At 36.1% G+C, this 19,933-nt stretch overlaps 1 protein-coding gene across 7 annotated transcripts in view; it reads right to left on the reverse strand.

The window, feature by feature from the left end:
* LOC127957305 (microtubule-associated serine/threonine-protein kinase 4) overlaps nucleotides 1–19,933 on the reverse strand; it is a 145,862-nt gene that overhangs the window by 18,242 nt on the left and 107,687 nt on the right. For 3 of the 7 annotated variants that reach the window (XM_052555772.1, XM_052555773.1, XM_052555776.1), the window contains 8 exons: nucleotides 10,971–11,059; nucleotides 8,943–9,012; nucleotides 7,535–7,613; nucleotides 4,110–4,264; nucleotides 3,699–3,774; nucleotides 3,394–3,603; nucleotides 3,111–3,212; nucleotides 2,828–2,960 (listed from right to left, as the gene is read on the reverse strand). In XM_052555772.1, the coding sequence (XP_052411732.1) occupies nucleotides 2,828–2,960; nucleotides 3,111–3,212; nucleotides 3,394–3,603; nucleotides 3,699–3,774; nucleotides 4,110–4,264; nucleotides 7,535–7,613; nucleotides 8,943–9,012; nucleotides 10,971–11,059 (914 nt within the window). Of the gene's footprint in view, nucleotides 1–2,827; nucleotides 2,961–3,110; nucleotides 3,213–3,393; nucleotides 3,604–3,698; nucleotides 3,775–4,109; nucleotides 4,265–7,534; nucleotides 7,614–8,942; nucleotides 9,013–10,970; nucleotides 11,060–14,579; nucleotides 15,292–19,020; nucleotides 19,102–19,933 lie in introns of those variants that run through there. The other 4 variants (XM_052555775.1, XM_052555777.1, XM_052555778.1 and 1 more) reach the window with 4 other exon arrangements.

Here is a 19,933-nt window from a genome sequence, read left to right on the forward strand (position 1 = left end):
AACATTACAAGAAATAAAACTCAAAAGAAAAGATAGAAACCATTTCTGCACATAGGCTCCTGACCTGGAACATATAAAATGCATGGATACATTGTTAAAGATCGTGAGCAGTAAATGTAAAGCTTTTAAATGCTTCTGATGTGGCCAACCCAATTGTATCCATATTTTTACGTGAAATTCTTCAGAAAAAAAAAAACAAAACAAAAAAACAAACATTGAAATTGAAGAGATCACACATGGGTGTGCAACAGACCAGTAGAATTTACATTTAAATGTACATTTAGTCATTTTGCAGACACTTTTATACATAGCGACTTACAATTGGGGAATACATAAAGAGATTCTTCTTAAAGAGGCAAACAGGCACAGGAAGTGCTTGTAATGCCAAGTTTAAGGCATTTGCCCAAATATGTACAAGCTAGAAAGGGAGGGAATAAATAAAGAGAATTTTTTTTTTTTCTTATTTATAATTTACAGAAGGATGAAGTCAGTTGTGAAAATTGTTGCTTGAAAAATGTCAGGGATTCAGCATCCAAGATAGGGGTGGGAAGATCATTCCACCAGCCAGGAATGGTGAAAGAAAATGTTCTGGAAAGTGATTTTGAGCCTTTCTGTGATGGTACCACGAGGCGTCGCTCACTAGTGGATCTCAAACTTCTGGAGGGGATGTAGATTTGTAATAGTGAGTGGAAGTAAGCAGGCACTGATCCTTTGACTCTTCAATCTGCAAGCATCAGTGTCTTGAACCTGATGTGTGCCGCAACCTGTAGACAGTGCAAGGAGATAAAAAGAGATCTAACATGGGAACTTTTGGACTCATTGAAGACCAGTCGTGCCACTGCCTTCTGCATCATTTGTATATATTTGATTTTGCTTGATGGAAGTCCAGCCAAAAGAGCATTGCAGTAGTCCAGCCTAGAAATCACAAGGGCCTGGACAAGAAGTTGTGCAGCATGCTCCAATAGAAAGGGCCTGATCTTTCTGATGTTTGTTATGCAATGCAAAGATCGAGTAGTCTTTGCAATGTGGTCTTTGAAGGTCAGCTGCTCATCAAGGTAACACCAGGATTACTGACTGAAGTTGATGGGGTAATTGTAGTAGAAAGTAGCTGGATGGTGAAATCATGCTGTGGTGTGGCAGGGAAGACAAGAAGCTCAGTTGTTGCCAGGTTGAGCTGTAGGTGATGTTCTTTAATTCATGCAGAGATGTCTGCCAGGCAGCCTGAGATCTGTGCAGCTACCATTTGATTATCTGGTTGAAATGAGTAGCTCCTTTAAATAATTGTGCTACAGTGTATAATTTTGTAATATAACACTAAAATTGCTGAAAATGTGTACAGAATTTTAATAATATTTATCAATATTTTCACAGACAATTTTTTTTGTATTTGAATATTTAAAAATTTAATTTATTCCTGTGATTTCAAAGCTGAATTTTATTTATCATTACTCCAGTCACCTAATACTTCAGAAATAATTCTAATTTTCAGATTTCTGCTCAAAACATGTATTATTTTTTTATTATTATTGATTTATTTGATGAACAGAAGAACAGCATTTTGTAAAATATTTTGTAACACTATAAATGTATTTATCATTCCTTTTGTTCAATTTAAAGCATCCTTTCTAAATACAAGGAAACAGATATTTTAAATAGTAAAAATATTTCACATTACCACTACTTTTGCTATGTTTTGGATAAAACAAATGCAGGCTTGGTGAGTAGAAGTGAATTCTTAAAAAAATAAAATAAAAAAATACATATTTACATATATTACATATAGATTATAAATTGATTCTCTGTCACTTGAGCTTACAAATTAAAAAGGTGGGAATAAGTATGTAAAATTATTAATTTGCGAAACGACTGTAAATCTGTTAGTTACAGAAGCATCCAGGCAAGCGGATTTACAGCAGTAAAATAAAAATAAAAATAAAACAGAAACATTGTAATGGTATATGGTCCTGCTTTCATAAGCAAGGCTTCTGTTAAAAAACAAAAACAAAATCTTCTCACATTTTTGGCATAAGGTTATTTGGCAGTATACTCTGGACTCTGAAAAGCCACTGATATTGTACAATTTGTACAATGCAGATTGTTTCAAAGCAGCTTTACATTATTAAGCATGAAAATAAAATTCAGTAATTATAAAACTAATTCAATTTCAGCTGTAATGTAGCTCTACAAAGCTTAATTTAGTTAAATTCTCATTCAGTTCAGTTTCAATAACAGTATCAATGTTGTAAAGTTAGTGTCATTATCTAGCTTAATTAAGTTCAAAAGTGTGATGCAGCCCAGCTAAATCAATAAAAATTAACTAATGACAATAGCAAGGTACCAAAACTTTATCATGTGACAATGGTGTAAAAAAAAAAAAGAACTCTTGAATTTAAATAAATACATACCATTTAATAATCGTGATACATTTTGACCAATTTGTAAATTTTGTTTCGTAAAATAATATTTTCTGTTGATCGCAAAAAGCCTAACTCAATCCTTCACAGTTTAATATTGCAAAACAATAAACTCCCAGCAGAGTGACTAGTTTTATAGACACTGAACTCATTTTATCTTGTTAAAAGTTTGACAAACTGGGGCATATCCAGCAACTAGTTCTTCCTTGGAAGCACTCATCCTGAGAGCCTGTTAATAAAACTTTATTTCTTGATAGACTGACAAAAACCTGTGTGCCCAGACTCCCAGAAGTTGCATGATTTTCAGCCAAGCAAACTGAAACTGAATTTTTACTCGCTCTTGGCACTGGTGCAAAATTGGTGAACACTCTGAGGCTAAGACTACTGAAAACCAAGTACTGAGGTCCTCCTACCCTCAAGTGGGTCCCTTGTCAAACCAAGTTGGCTGATAATGTAGCGTGGGATGTCAGTCTTGATGCCTTGGCCCTCTTTGGCATGACCCTCTGCAGCCTCCAGGAGATGATAGAACTCTTCAGGGTCAAACTCCTATGAGATAAAACGTATTTATCTTTAACACAGACCTTCAACCAAACTGTACTAGATTCTCACTTCTTGCATAACTTTTTGGTCATACTGATTTAAATCAGACTGACTGACCCAGACCGTTGTTAAGAAGAACTCTCATAGACAACCTACCAGACATTCAAGGAGTCGAGCAGGCCTGGCAATGACGATGAGAATCTTCTTCACCAGCTCCTTGATGAAGGTCACCTCTGCACTCTCCGATCGCTCAGTAGACTGAATTACAATGACAGAACACATCAAAAAAGGCCAACTCTATGCATGCATCAATGAAAGCAATGATACGAAACATCTTAAAAAATGGAAGCATACACAAGGGGAAAAGTATTTTAAATACAGAAAGTTAGCTTTAGCTCAGAAGAATGAAGAAAGCGAAATCTCTGGATGCATCATTTACCTCCTGAAAGAGCCTTTCCAGTTTATCCGTGAGCTCACAGAAGTATCTTGAGGTAATGAGGCCGAGACGGGACTTTTCCAGGCAGTCCCTGGCCAGTTCAATGATCTGATGGTGTGCGAAACTGAGTACACCGTCAGCCAGGGGCAAGACATTCTCAGGGGAATTGCTTTGAATGATTTCCTTGATGCGCTCCTCCATCTGAGCTGTGGCCTGAAGGGTGGAGAAAACAAACCGACAATGAATTCTCCTTTAAAGATACAATCACTCAACACTGAAGAAGACCGGTGAAAGTAGGTTACACTTACCTTGGGAAATCTTTCTTTGTACACATGATTCATCATGATAATCTCATGGTCACAGCATGATGGGGATCTTCCAGGACTGTCAATGCAATTTAAGAATAAATAAATAAATGAGTATATGTAGATGTGTATGTATGTATATAAATATGTCATATATAGTCATGTGATAATTCTTTATAAAACTGTAATATTGATATTGTGAGAATAAAATGCAATGTGTCCCAGTCTGCATACGTAACAACAAGTAAATAATTTATGACATATTACAACATTAACATACATCATCATACCTTTGGCATACTACTTTGTGATTTGGTATGCAGTACTTCTTGCATATTAAGACAAATGGTATGTGAATTGTGATGCACAGGGATACAGATAAGTCCAAAAAGACAACATCTAAGCTTCCTGTACCTGAGACTGCGGGAGCGTGGTCGCATAGGTGTAGGTCTCCTGTGGTCTTCTCCAGCAATGCTCTCGGTGTAGAAATGCTTGGAAAGGAAGTGGAGCTCGTCTGGTGTGGGCTGGAAAGGCAGCTGATGGAGCTTCTCCTGTGATGAACAGGACGACTGGAAATGAAACGAAAATACATTGAAAAAGAAAAGAAAAAAGAGAAAATAAAATGAAATGAAAACAAAATCAAGAAAAAAAAGATGCCCCCTGATGTGTTACATAACACATCATTAGGTGATAATGCAGATGATGATTAAACACAGCAATGGGTTTTCACTGTTTTCCTGTTTCGTCACAATTCAAAACAAGTCTAAAAATGATGTGGACAAGAGACCTCCATCAATACGTAAGTACATAAGTGAAGCATCTAAAAGAATAGCAAAATCCTATTGCGCAATTATTGTACAAAATGCAATGCTAGCTTTACCAAGTTTGCTGAAACCAAAACACAAATGTGATCATTTATTCCACCTCATTTCACTGCACAGATAGAATTTTTATTTTTTGTGGTGAACTACTCCTTTCATGTGAGAGGTAATCGGAAAATAAAAATTAACTCTAACCTATTATTCTTTTTGAAACTGACAATATATTGTAGTGTATTCTGAAAAAAGGGTTCAGTTTGCACTTTATGTACTTTATTAAAATCAAACATTTTGTTCACCTTTTTATATTGTGCCTTAACCAACAATGACAGGATATTTACATGGAAATCAGATTTTTTTTTTTTTAGTTTTCTATTTAATACTTAAAAATGTAATTTATTCCTGTTTCTAACGAATAAAAAAATGTTACTGACAAAAAAAAAAAAAAAAAATGTTACTGACAAATGATACTAAGGGGAAATTTCTGTAAACTGAACATTGGTTGGCTGGTTTGCCAGCATCACATTGCTTGCCATTTCCTGTAAAGATGGGCAGCTGCAGCAACTGTTTCACTAAACAACAACAACCAGAGAGTGAGCGATTGAGTGGGTGGGCAGTTTGGCACAGATTCAGGGAAACATTTACCAGCAAACAAATCGGGTGCTGCTCAGTGGCACATGAATCAGACTGGGAGACAGTCATGGCAGCATCTGTTGCCCGAGGCAGACAGTCTCAGCCAAGTATCAATTCAGTTGTGCATGTAAGCACGTAAGGACACAGACATGAACCAAAAGCTTCAAAACAGAAACAGCAATGGATCTTGCAATGTCAACAGCATACAAAGAAGTAATGTTGGTGGTGTTCATTGTATACAAAAAGACGCATAATATTTTAGTTGACAGTTGGACATTCCTTTGTTACAAAACCTAGTGAACTGCCTTAACATTTTAAAACATCACAGATGTGCTGCTGATAGAAAGACAACATTATGGTCACCTTTATTTCTCTAATGTAGCATCACATCTGAGGAAAAAGCAATCCCAGAATGCACTGCTAAGATATCAGATGAGTCAATAGAAATGTTGATTATAAGTACATTTCACTTAGTGCTGCAGATGGCTCCGGGGGATGAATAAAGCCCCCCGGTAAGCGAATCCATGTTTTTGTTAGAAAACTATCCATATTTCAAAAGTGATAAACTCTCTCACTTCCGTTATCTGTCATAGGTGGATCCATTCCAGTGGATGATGCAGCACGTAATATGTGCAGTGTTCGCACCTCTGAGATATGCTAGTTTCGCGATTTATAGGACCAAAAAAGGCAAAGTTTCCTTACTTTAGCAAAGGGAAACCAGTCCCCTCTTGGTTTATATCGAAATCCTCCGACATTTTTCTTTACAAATCCACGGTTTGCACTTCTAATTCGTAACTGGTGTTTTGTTTTGTTCTGTTCTGTTCTCTCTCTGCATTCGTCACTAATCACACAATGCCACGCATCTTACATCATCTGCCGGAAATGCTTCATTTTATGACAGTCAGTGGAAGTAAGAGTAAATTGTTTATTATGTTTGGATTATGGACATTTTTCTTACAAATACACATGGATGCGCTACAGGATGCATTTATTCATCCCCCAGAGCCGTCTGTGGCACGTTTTATTATGAATGCGCAAGCGTTATCTGACAACATGTGGAATGTTCAACTGCAACACACGCAGACTACAATGATAGACCTTGGAATAGCCAGGATCATTTTTAATATAATTTAGACTGGATTTGTCATATAAATGTTTCTATACAAGAAGAAAGTCATATAAAAGCAAGGATGCTTCAAGGGTGAGTAAAACATAAGCACATTTTCATTTTTGGGTGAACTAATACTTTAACTATGACTTTTCCCTCAATAAATTCCTAATTTACTGCATATTAATAGTTAGTAAGATATGGATGTAGAATAAGGTCATGTACAATAAGGCATTAATATGTGGTTAATATGAACTAATAAATGGCTATTTATTTCAGTTATATGAATGCTAATAAGCAACTAATTAAGAGACCCTAAAATAAAGTGTTACCCTTAATGTACTGTTAAAGGAAAATGCAATTTTTTCCATATTCCACTATGTTCTTCCCTCAGCTTAGACGAGTTGATACATACCTCACCCATCTCAGAGTGTGCACTCAATCACTGTAGCGCACGGGGCCACTATGCTAGCGTTTAGCTTAGTACCATTCATTCCTTAGGATCCAAACAGGGATGAATTTAGAAGTCACAAAACACTTTCATGTTTTCTCTATTTAAAGATGGTTACATGAGTAGTTACACGAATAAGTATGGTGACAAAATAAAATGTGGTGATTTTCTAAGCGGATAAAAAAAAGAAAAAATTAATGTATGGTGGAAGAGTTCACTAGATAAATCTCAGTCATGTAAATGTATTGGTTAAAAAGTGAGAGAACCCTACAGAACAGGGAAAGAATCTTAAAAGTTCTGGAAGCCAGATATTTATTGAACTGAATTTAATTTATTTATTTTATTAATTTATTTAAAATGGGGCAGGGAGTGTAGACAATAGGAGGTCTTGGTCACAGCTCTCAGTTGTCAATGAGGGGTTTCACTTCACTTATGAGGTCACTATAATTTAGCTGCCTTTAAAGGCAGTAGACAGCAAGGCAGCTCACTATTGGAACTGAGTCTTTGTCTTCATAGTTCAATGCTAATTTAGGTTCACTCAAAGATGGCATTCATACTGACAGTGATTTATTTGCTTAACGCCACCAAAATGTTTTGCCATTGGTTACCGTAGGCCTTCCTGCTCAAATAAAGTATCCAACCAACATCCTTATATGCTGAAATTCTGCTCAACTCAACAACTCCAGAGTTGAAAGCCGCTTAAATCTCTTCAAATTCCAATGAAAATGAATGTAATTTTGTCATTCAAACTTCAAGTTATTTTGTTGCTTAAATCTCTGATAGTGAATGCACACTTTCTTCTACCATTTGAAAAAGATGTGGTACTTACAGAGACGGTGGAGCTGGGTGTGTTTGTTCCATAACCAGAGGAGGGAAGGGATGCCAATGACCAACGTCGCCCATCAGTTCTACAAACACAGACATCCCTCAGTCCACTTCCTCTCAAATAATTACAGTTACTTTGTAGTATCATCATCAGTAAATAGCATATTCTAGATTGCATTGCATTGGATCCAAGACATGAGGGGTGGGTGGTACACTAGATAAAAGGAAAATGCTGAGTGAGTCATTTATTTTCAAAGTAGAGCAGATGAAAGACAATGGCAGAGTAATCCATGAGCTGGGGCTGCTTTCTTTTCGAGGAGTGCTCTGTGAGCAATCTCCTATGGGTCTCCTGGCTGATTGAATGATCTGATGATGATTCCAGGTAGACAAACGCCAAAAACACTGCAAGGAGTGTTACATGGGCCGAGTAAATACAGAAGATGCCAAAAAATGGTTGTGCAGGCACACATCTACTGTTTAATGTACATGGAAAGGAATGTGATGCACTATCGATGATTTCTAGCACAAATGTACAAGAATAGAGTGAATCTCATGAAAACATGTCCAGGTCAGATTGAATACCTTCTTGTTTGTTTGTTTATCATCATAAAAATAACAATACATTGTAAAAATAAAAAAAAGAAATAAATAAAAAAAAGAAAAGAAAAGAAAGAACTTTAAACATTTTTTTTTTTTAATTCTAAATAAAGTAATTATTTTGAATTTGGTTAAATATGACCTGAAAATGTTTAAGATGGGTCTCATGAGATTCACTCGATACGTTTTGTTTGAATTACCTGTCTGCTCTTAGTCCATGACTTGAAGATTATAAACAGTAAAAATAAAATAATAATATTTGAAGTTGAAAAAAGGTATACAAATTTTGAAATAAGACACATTTTTCACCCCATCGAACAGAGTTTGATGTGACAGGTTAAATCTGAACTTCTGAACCATGGTTTTAAATTTGTTCCCATCTAAAACTGTTGAAAGCCTGTCAGCTCCTGAGTTTTTCCAAAAGAAGAAACCAATAGCTTTCATCAGCCACATGCTCCTCACTTCAAAGAACATTGTTTATTTGAACATTGTACTGATGTCCTGATATTCCTGACAGATCTGGAGCACTATTCTAATAATAAAGATATTTATCTTTTAAATTATGGGTGCTATAGGTAGTTTACACACTATGTTCATCTTTACAAATTTGAATATTCTAGTACTTACACCACAATGATACAGTGTTTGCTTGCTCTCCCAAGTCAAAAGTCTCTATGATACTGCTGTCGCTAGATACAACTTGGATGCCACCTTGAAATTTTTTAATCATACTCCAGGCAAAAACCCGATAGCTTAGAAATATAGGAAACTCCTCTCCAAAAGTGTACCATAGGTATAGATGTTCATGTCATTACCTGCGTGTGAAGGAAAAATGAGATGAAGCACTAGGGGAGAAGTTTCTAGGGCTGTCTTGTGGACTGGTGCCTGAAAAAAAAAGGTTTCACACATTTTACTGTGCCAGCAATACTCTACAATATTCTAACAATATTATTAACATAATTTTTTTTTTCTGCCGTTACATATGGCCAATAAATGGCTATGCCACCATCTTTATTCTTGAAGGGACAGGCAACAATTTCAGTAAACAACAGAATTTTGTTTGGCCCCAAAACTATTACACTGCCTCAAATGTTTTGGATTATTATTAATAAGACATATGGCAAGTTTTCAATAATATTTAATGAGGCCCTTTGTCCTTTTTGGCAAACATAGGAGTCGGTTAAACCAGAAAGGTCCATTCGCCATTGTCACCATATGTGCCCTCTTATTAAATAAACCCCCACTATTTCTGGGGATTGCTTTTGGCAATATGGCCACAATTGAGGGTCTGGGAGAACCCAAATCATGGCCATTAGAGCCAGTATCCCACTTCCACAAACAGAAAAACAGCCTTCTGCCCTGCAATAATTACAGATAATTAACCTGATTGAACAGGGGAAACAGTTAATAGTTAATTAACAGATAGTCTATGGTCCCACCGGTGTTGATAAAGAGAGGCCCCTGAGCTTTGCTGCTGGTGGCTGCTCATTAGTGGTGACTCATTTACTGATAATCACACACAACTGATATACAGAGTAAGAATGAATTGAAATTAATGCAAACAAGAAACTAATAACAGTGTGGAATTTGCATTTTATTAGCTGATATGAGGTTTTCAATAGAATATGCCAATATCTGCAAAGTGGCAGATTACTGATACAGTGGGATGAATACAATATAGAATACAATATATCATCAGCCTGTGTGTGAGGTTCTGTTAATACATTTCGGCAACTGTGATATGTCAACTTTATCTCCTGTATCGGTTTTAAGTTATTTTTGCCCAAGCACCCACATTGAACAATCTGCCAGTGACATGTGTGTTCGTTTTGTGTTTGATGAATACAATATATACAAATAATTCATACACATACAGAATTTTCAATACAATAAAATTGTATATGTATTAAATTGATCTAAAGTGACAGTAAAGATTTCTACATTGTTACAAAACATTGTTTGCACTTTTCTATTCAAAGAATTCTAAAAAAAAAGTAGGATCCACTTTTTTTTTTGTCTTTTACTACTATGTACTTACATTTAAAGTAACTATTTGATACAATGCACTCATTGCAGGCATATGTAGGTTTTTATGTTTGTACTCACAATTATAAATATTTTCCTGTTATTACATCTGCGATTAATTTCAATAGCTATAGAACATACTGTTAATTATACTGTAGTCCCTTACCCATCAAACCATACCAACAAACCTTTGCCATCACAGGAATATATTACATTTTAAAATATATTAAAACAGAAAACAGTTTTTTATAAATGTATTATACTATATCCTCAACATAATTAATATCTCAAGTCTATAGATGCTGTGTGGAATGGTATCTGAGTGCATAAGCGTTTATGAGCCAGCTGACTATGGGTCATTTCATGACTATAAAACTAAAGTGATGTTTAATCACATTAATACACTGTAATTAAATCAACAGTAATGCTGAATATTCTTTAAAGGTTTCCAGTACAGGGGCAGCATGTGCTCAGTCTGCAGAATGAGAGAGACAAAGACCTAGTGCGCAGCTCATGAATCAGACACAGGATAGCTGCTTGAATACACTGTAGTTATGCAGTTTTTTTTTATCGAGTGTTTTAGGCCTGGCCGCCTTAAAACAAGACTGCTTTCTGTGACAGAGGTAAGTATTAAACCATGCCCTAACAAGGTGTGATGCAACAGTTAAATAGTTTAAAATACAGTTTATATAAGAACTTTTTAGAGACTTCACTATGTGTAGGCATAAACACTAAAATAAGAATCCAAGTATCACTTGGACCTTTAGTAATAACACACATGTACATATGCAAACAGACAAACACACTGAACCGGTTACCTGTGTGTGACGACAGAGGTGAGTGTGGTCGAGGAAGGGCTGATGACTGTCCACTCCCTATCAGACTTTTTCTGTTGCTTGTTCTGCAGCTAGAAAAACAAACCAAAGCATTGCATTTTGCGAAGAGACCACTGCAATAAAACCTTGCATTGCAGAAAAATGTCAACAGCCTTAAGACAGGTGTCATTTTAACACCTGGTCACACTGGCACAAAAAAAAAAAAAAAAAAAAAAACATGTATCAATACTTTGTGCATATTTTGCATCGGTCACGGTTTATATATCACCATAAATATATCACTATAGATTTGAAAGTATCATTATAGATAAAAGATTTTATATATGATCTGCATAGAAGTAAATAGCAAATACCATTTACTGTAACACTGCCCTGTCTGTCAAGTGCATGTTTACATAAAAAAAAGAAACAATAGAAAAAAAAACGGCAGAAAAGAAATATTACGGTATGTTTGACATTTCATTTTTGCATTGAAAGTGACAGGTTGAAAGGTGCTTGTTGCTTTTACAAAACATTTACTGTTAATAATAGCCTGGTGTTATATTTTGTCATTTAGAATTTGAATTGCCTTGACTTTTTGAGTTTTTTTTTTTTAGCTAAGAAATAGTTAGCATTTTTATTTTACATTATTTCTGAACAAATAGAATATGTTTAAGACAAGTTTGTACTAATATATATACATATATATATATATATATATATATATATATATATATATATATATATAGATAGATAGATAGATAGATAGATAGATAGATAGATAGATAGATAGATAGATAGATAGATAGATAGATAGATAGATACACACAAACTTTTTTTTTTTTTTGCAAAGATGATATCCAAGTAATTTTAAATGACCATGCTGACCACTTCATGTGTGGTGCATTTGGAATAAACTTTCTCTAACCAGATGTTTAATAAAGAACGTTACTTGAATCATGAGCAGCTGTCAGTGAATCGATAACATTCATGGAGGTGTAAAAGGAAATAGTTTGCCCAAAAATTATAATTATATAATCATTATATACTCATTTAATTTTTTTTTTTTTTTTTTTTTTTTTTTTGAGGAGCGCTCAAAGAGATATTTAACAGAATGCCCAGGCTGTTCTTTTGCATGTGACCAATGACTTTAACTGTCTCTGTGACCCTAAATTTTTCCTTTTCCTCATGAAAACACTAATTAATTGATTAAGGAAAAGGCCCTGAGAAATAAGCATTGGCCAAAGCTTATTATTGACAGGAAAGTTAAGAATAGTTGGATATTCCTCTCTGAGTTAGTGTGTCACCACATTAGCTGAAAAAGTGCATGATTTTTAGTAAACCAACAAACACTTTACAGCTTTTAGTTAACTATGAACTAGGCAACAATTTAAGTACTCAGGAAAGACCTTCACTTCTAAAATGAAAGGAGAATATGATTCATACAACATATAGAAACATAAACCACTGAATAATGGGACATTTGTCTACATATTCAAGAAAATAGAAGACAATTTAAGTAATTTTCCTGAATGCAGATGGAAAAAGGGGGGGGGGGGGGTAATCAAATGTCAGAAAATAAGGAAATAAGGAAAATGGCAATGAATCAAATAATAATTTAGAAGCACTCTAAAGGAGCCATATCTTACATATCATACTGTATGTGCACCAATCTTGTTTTAATATTTTCTCTAGAAGCCCACTTGTGATAGTCGATGTTTGTTGCACTAAACACAGATGCAATTTCATTTTACGTGACCACTTTCCACCTTCCATCTAACCTTTGGACTTCAGATATGTAGAGACATGTAACTTGAATATGCAAACATGGCCAGTCATATTGTACTGTAGCGAGCTTATTGTTATGATGTTAAGATGTCATGAGCTTTTTTTGCAGTAAATGTTGTTTTAAACTGGTAATAAAAGTTTTAAGAATTTGAAAGTTAATAGTATACCTTTACTTTAAAAGAGCAAGGAAAGTCCTCTCATGATATGAAACCTTATAATATGTAGCATGATTCAGAATGATATCTGGTTCATGGGTGCTCAGTTAAAGAGGATCAGATTTAGCTATTTATACAATTGCTATGCACAGGCAGATTAGAAATGGACAGTGCTCAGCTCTGCACTTCTTGCTGTATAGCTATAATGAAAATGCAATAGCTCTATGGTACATCTGAAAGAAAACCCACACAGAATTGACTGCAAGCAATGTAATAACTGAATCAAGGATCAGTCTCTGTTTTGCCATTCGAAAGCAGACATTTTGCTTTCATCACTGACTAATCATTCAGGCATTTACAGACACTTTACAAAGGCTAATTGTAAAGCCGTCTCTTTAATGATCTTGTTTTATCGGCTTGGCCTTAGTCTGCCCTTTCTTAAACAGACTTAAATCCATCATTGTTCTATGCATATAAATATAGTATTCATTATGTAAATGTTAATTATATAACGTTCAATTTATCAAGCACCAGCAAAACATCCTGTAACTTTTAAACTTTTAAACATTTCTTGGAAGTACGATTTGTTAATTCAATACAACAATTAAACAAAAGAAAGCTCTGATTACTAAATTACTGTACATGTGGCACTTATCTCACTCATGTCAACAACATGATAGGTTTTATTCATGGCCAACATTTCAGAATACTGCAGATATTAGGTCCACTATTGTCAGATACAAAAAGAAAGCTATAAAAACACGATTGAAAGCAAGAACTTTAGATTTGAGAGCATAAATCAAGGTCAGTACTATAAATTACGAAGATGTCTTTGACAAATGGACATCATGCATTTCGTTCTTATATTACTTTACTACTGAACACAGAAGGAATACACCACTTTGCTAGTGGTGTATCAGCTGAGCGAGTGTCATTATCAAAGTTATTACAGATAAAGACATTACTCATTACTGAAACCTCCACCCAGTACAAACTAATAAACAGCACTGTGAAGAAAGCACAATTATATTTTCTTTGCATGTTCACTACAACTAATTTATTTCAACATAAATGATAGATTTAGTTTGATTTAGTCAGTCTGATGATCCTAATCGGATCATCTGTATCATCAATGGTAAAATAGGTCATTCCCAGGATTAAAAAGAGTGCAAGATGGAAAAAACACAAGCAGAAATGAACATGAATGTTTGCTAGCAGAGATATCTACAGTATGGCTGGTTGGCCTTTTGGTGAAGGTTTGATCTTGTCACATCAGAGGTAAAAACGATACGGCGCATCTTCAGCATTTCCTGCAAGAGCAGTGTATCCAACTGTATCTGTCAAATAACATTGAGATGCCCAGCTCTTCTGAGGAGGATTTAGAGAACAATCCATTTTCCTCACATTCAACATGCATATTTAGGCAAATGCACAGTAATTACACATGTATGTAAACATCTTTTGTGCCTGCTGCATGGACTGAACAATAACGCCCTGATTACAATCAAGAGGTACTCCAGTTCAACATTCACAACGGAAATCTAACACAATAGAAAACACTGCACCTGCATTACCATAATGTTCTTGTCTAACCTCAACTGACTTAAATTTTGACAAAGGTTTACCCAACCTAAAAACCAAACGAAAGTAATGCAATCAACTCGATTACCTTTTGGAGCGGCGTAATCTTGCTCCACCAATGAAGTGAGGCATAGAAAAGTTGGAGAGTAGAGTCCATAAGCTGGAGTCGGACATTGTCCCAAAGTCATGCCCCCGAAGTGCTCTGAGCTGTTTTGGAAAAGAGAGTGAGGAAAAATGTCTGGCTTCCACAAGAAGTAGACACCCAATGCAAGAGTCCTGGCAATTCCTCCCAGCTCGGCGCTCTGTCACTACAGAGGTTCGTCCATGCACATCTGCTGCTCTCTGCAGCATACACAGGCTGTCAAGGGGGACAGTGTGTCCTTTGAAGTGTCCTAAATCGAAGAGTGTGAAATCTCCTCTGAGCTGTTTTATATTCAGGTTATATCCGCTACTGCTCAAACGCTGGGTGCCTCTGGGACAGAGGGACAGGACCGTTTACAGCAAGATTACTTTTTGTTTTGATATGAAAGTCGCACAGCTCTGCTGCTATCCCGTAGACTCATTGAGACTCAGGCACACTCCATATCATGTAACAGGCACCTACCGTACCACATCCTGAGGCGGGGAGGGGAGAGGACAGGAAAGGGGGGGGGGGGCGTGAGTCAGAGCAGCAATGCATCATCAGCAGACGACGCAGCGAATGCAATCATGGCTCTCCCCATTTGGCCCCACTCCAGAACCCATCGGACCCCTCTCCTTTTTTCCCTTCTCTGGACCTTGAAGAAAACCACCCTCTCTCTTCCACTTCAGCACCTTTGATCTCCTCCTGTTCTGTTCTTCAATCTGCTCTTTTGGCAGGCAGGGACATGGAGAGGCCCAACCTCCCTGGCACATGACAGATGAAGTTGGAGGAATGGAATGGGAACACTCGCCCTTGACAATCTACCGTTGAATGCAGAGCTAGCCACTAAGGTGTGAGGCAAAGGATGTCACTATGAGGAGACAAGTTCGGACAAGCCTAAAACAGCATACGACCTAAACCAGGCATGCAAACAACTAATCAAACCTTCAAAGAGTGCTTCAGATATGGACATAATCATAAGGAAACTGGTCACACATGAAGTGAGCAAAGTCTAGCTCAGTTATGTCACAACTTGAGTCTCATGACCTCTTATCTCTTCCTGCAGGGCCAGTAACCTATAGAAACTTAAATCTGGGAACAAGCCAAGCCTCCTCTCTTCTGTGTCAGCCTGTGCTCTATATCTGTATGAACTGTTTTTGGTGCTCCAATTTGGAAAGGATGAACCAAAAACAATAGCAGTGGTCTGATTCAACCAACTGCAAGTTATCTTTCTTAGAATATAAAGCTCAGAGTAGGGATGCACCAAATATTCGGCAACTGAAATTTATTCAGCTGAAAATGTATTCGTCTACATAGGAGTACCGACCAATGACATGACACGATCAATATAGTAAGATGACTGAAACAATGAAATGGCCCCTGACATTTAAATAAACTGCAGAGCATAATGCTTTCTAAAACATGCACAAATTACCTGTATTCTGACTGTGCTGTACGAGTTTGCAGTGCTTTGCTTGTTAGCCAGGGTTTAAATCCAAAGCACGAGGAAAATCTGCGCTGAAACAGTGTTACTCTTCAGTTGCTCAGTAACATTTTTATGAATTTTGTTTATTAAAAAAGTAAGAAAATAATAAAGATAATAATAATTACAACAGCTCTATTAATACATTTATTATAAAATTCACACTGTGTTCAGTAATGTTTTAAAGGGTTCTCTTCTGTTCAGCAAGGCTTCAATGTATAGTAAAAAAAAAAAAAAATATATATATATATATATACATAACTGAATCAAGAAAGGGGTCTCAAAAATGACGAAAAACTATTAGTGTACTAACTTATTCATTTTAATTTAAGTTAAACTGTGCCTTGTTGGTATAAATGTCTGCTAGAAAGTAAAAAAAAACAAACAAACAATTCAGTGTTTTTAAATATTTGTTTTGTAATTGATTTTTTCTTTGAAAAGCAAGACAAAACAGTAAAAAAAAAACACATTTTGGCTATTTAACTTGTGCAATGGTGAAAAAAATTGGCAAGACACATGGGTGAAAAATTTGAAAAACCTTGTTTGGTATTTGGCCTTCGGCTTCACCTAAGAATTTAATTTCAGTGAATTCCTAGGTCAGAGTATACCTTCCTAGTCCGCATTCTGCTTTGGCTTCCAGAAAATCTATATGAAATAATTTCATTAACACAGTCTGCTTATATCTGTGTGCACTGTCTGTACGAAGCCTGATTATTGTGATTACAGATCCAGTAGATCCATTCACACCATAGACTGTAAAAAAAGATGCATCTCCTATTCCTTTCACTATAGAAAATTGATGCCAAATTATCTCAGTAAAGCCACAGCCATGTCTAGTAAATTACGTCATTTGGAGCCAGAGTCTGTATAGTAGTTTCGAGAGGTGGAGCCACGGTATCAAACTCCCACCCAAACCCCTGCAGTCCCAATCAACCATAACTACATGCTCTGTTTTTATAGCATCAAATTACTAGCTAAAATCAAACATCATAAAAATGAACAATCAAACATATATCAGCATTATGACAACTACCTTAAATTATCAAAACCATCTTTCGGAAAGGTGTATTAGAAGTTTAATTAATTTAAAAAAAAAAATGTTTTGACTCATTTCCCATTTGTTTACATGGAGAGGGCGGGGTTTATGACCTATACTGCAGCCAGCCACCAGGGGGTGATCAAAGAGCCCGCAGCTTCACTTTTCAGAACATGTGAGGCACACTCGATCTGCACTCACGGTCAGTGGGGTATATGGAATTATATTCCGGACTTTATTCAAAAGGAATTGCAAATTGGCAATACAAATACGCAATTGCAAATACATATTGTATTTGCAATTGCGTTTTCAATTTGTGGACGCATAAAATGACATAATCCAAATGCAAATGCAAACCGCGCATTACCTTTGCATTTTAGTTTAAGCGAACGCACAGTGTCTGCCAAATTTAAAATGGAAATGCAAAGTCCATTTGCAATTGTGTTTCCCATATCTTACGAGCTATGAGCCTGTCATACTTAAATAGCAATATTAATTACCACATTTGCCTTTTCACTCTCTCTGCACTGTGCATGTAAACTGCCAAAACTCAAATGGAATCACAATTCCTTTTGCATTTGAATTTCCAACGTCTACACGGAAACCTGTCAATCAAGTGACAGGGGTGGAGCCATTTTATTGGGCGTGTTTGCATTGGGAAGTGATGTCACTCACAGTCGACGGTAATAAAAGAGGCAATTGATATAATATTTAGTTTCATTTGTAATGACTGTATACTGTATATACACATTTCCCTGAACTAAGTAAATTTCTGAACTTAGTTTCCCTGAACTAAGTAAATACAATGACCCATTTAATCAGCAAGCCAAAGACTTACTTGATGACAAGCAAAAGCAGATTGGCTGTGCTGTTTGCAGGGTTTTTTTATATATATATATAGGATTCTAGAAAAGGCCACAAAGCATATAGCAATAAGTGAAAGGAAGTAAAATTGTGAAAAAAAAGGAATCTTCAACAAAATGTGATGGTCAATTTTCAATCAAGAAATGAGAGTAGATTCAAGCAATCAATTGTAATGTTTATACCTGTTCTTAAAACCTGTCGTGAATGATCTGATTACAAGTGTGTGATCTCAGACACTTTGCTGTAAACATCTGACCATGACGGTGACCATTTGTGATCAAATTTCAAAGTAAGGGGTTTCTGATTTTGTGACTACACACATTCACTGTCAAGAGCTCCAATGCATATTCATGAAGCACAAAGTCACCATACTTGCTTCAAAGTAATAATGTAATGTAATGTAAATTAGAATGTGTCTAAATGTATTTATGTATTTTTAAAGTCAAATTAATGCATTTTGTGTAAACTCCTTATGAAATGTATTCTGATAATAAGATAAAACCGCAATATTTTCCAATTGGTTAATTTACTGTGTTATCAAGCATAAAAAACATACTATTCAAAAAGTATTGCTTTCTCAAAAATGCTTCCTTTGACTTTTCCGTAGAAAGTAACTGCTGCCACAGTTCCTCATTTTTAATCTTTTGAAATGACCTGGATTCCACCAGAAATGGTGCAGAGCTCTTTCCGCCAAAATGTTCAATGGCCAAAGCAGCAAATCCTATTTATCACATAAAAGAGGGCGAATGAGAGACTCACCAAAAAGGTTGGGGGAAGGGGGTGAATATAAGAACGTTATAGAAGCACAAGAAACAAAGCTATTTCCCACCGTTTTAGACAATAAAATCCCATTCAAAGATTTCAAATGTGAAAATAATAAAACTCAAAAGAGGTACATGAATAAAGACCCTGTGTTGTTTCGATCACTGAACTCCATGCTTTCATTTTCAGTGGCGGAAAACACGGAGCCTTGAACATGGTAAGCCTCAAAACAAAATGGCCATGTAAAAGAAGCACGCGCTTACCTCCAAAAATGAAATGCGTGCAGCGGGCTGCATGGGCTGCAAGGGCTTGTGGGAGTTGGGCTCAAGCTTCGTGGAGTGAGGCTGAAAGTCAAATTGAGTTTTGTGAATGTTCGTCATGTATAAGAACAGTCTCTCTCGGGATGTAGTTTTTGAAGTTGAGAGCTTATATGAGTGCAGAGACATAAACAAACTGGCATGCATTAACCACAGAGCAGATGCATGACTGTTGAAGGAATTTTGGGTAAGACACCGTTTTGTGACGAGGTTGCCACAACAATGGTCCATTTCATTCCATCACCTATGCATCAATTTTTTTTTTTTTTTTTTTTTTTTATTGTGTCTTGTTGATAGTATACAGAATGGGCACATGTTCCAATTTAATTAACATTAAAACATTCACAAAAACAAATGTTAATCTACAAACATCATGCCTTTGTCAAGCATTGCTTTTCTTGAGAAACTAAACATGTCAGGTGAAACTGCTGAGCTGACATGTCCAGGAGATACGCATGTATCTGTATCCTTAGCAACAGCAGCCATGATGCAACTCCTGATCACAGCCGCAAACATGCATCTCTTGCGACCCATGTAAACAAAAACAAAGGTGTCTCATCTTATCAAAACATCAATGGCCAATCAAGTATGACGAGAGATTAACATTTTACGTCGCTGCACCAAACACTAAAGTATGGTGGCGTCTTTGACCTGCTAACAGGTCGACAACAAACAGGCCTTCTGCATTTAACCAGTTAATTTAGTAAGCAATGGTGATCAAAAGCTATAAATGCTGCGAGACGAGATGTCAGCGTAGCAAAATAGGAAGGCAGTTCACCCAGCTGCTGCGCAAGTCCTTCTGGCTCTAGTCTGACAAGCCGTGGCTAGAAGATGATCCTGTATTGATCTAGCATCATCG

This window comes from Carassius gibelio, chromosome B5, assembly GCF_023724105.1.
Source record: "Carassius gibelio isolate Cgi1373 ecotype wild population from Czech Republic chromosome B5, carGib1.2-hapl.c, whole genome shotgun sequence".
In the NCBI taxonomy this organism is placed as follows: Eukaryota; Metazoa; Chordata; class Actinopteri; order Cypriniformes; family Cyprinidae; genus Carassius; species Carassius gibelio.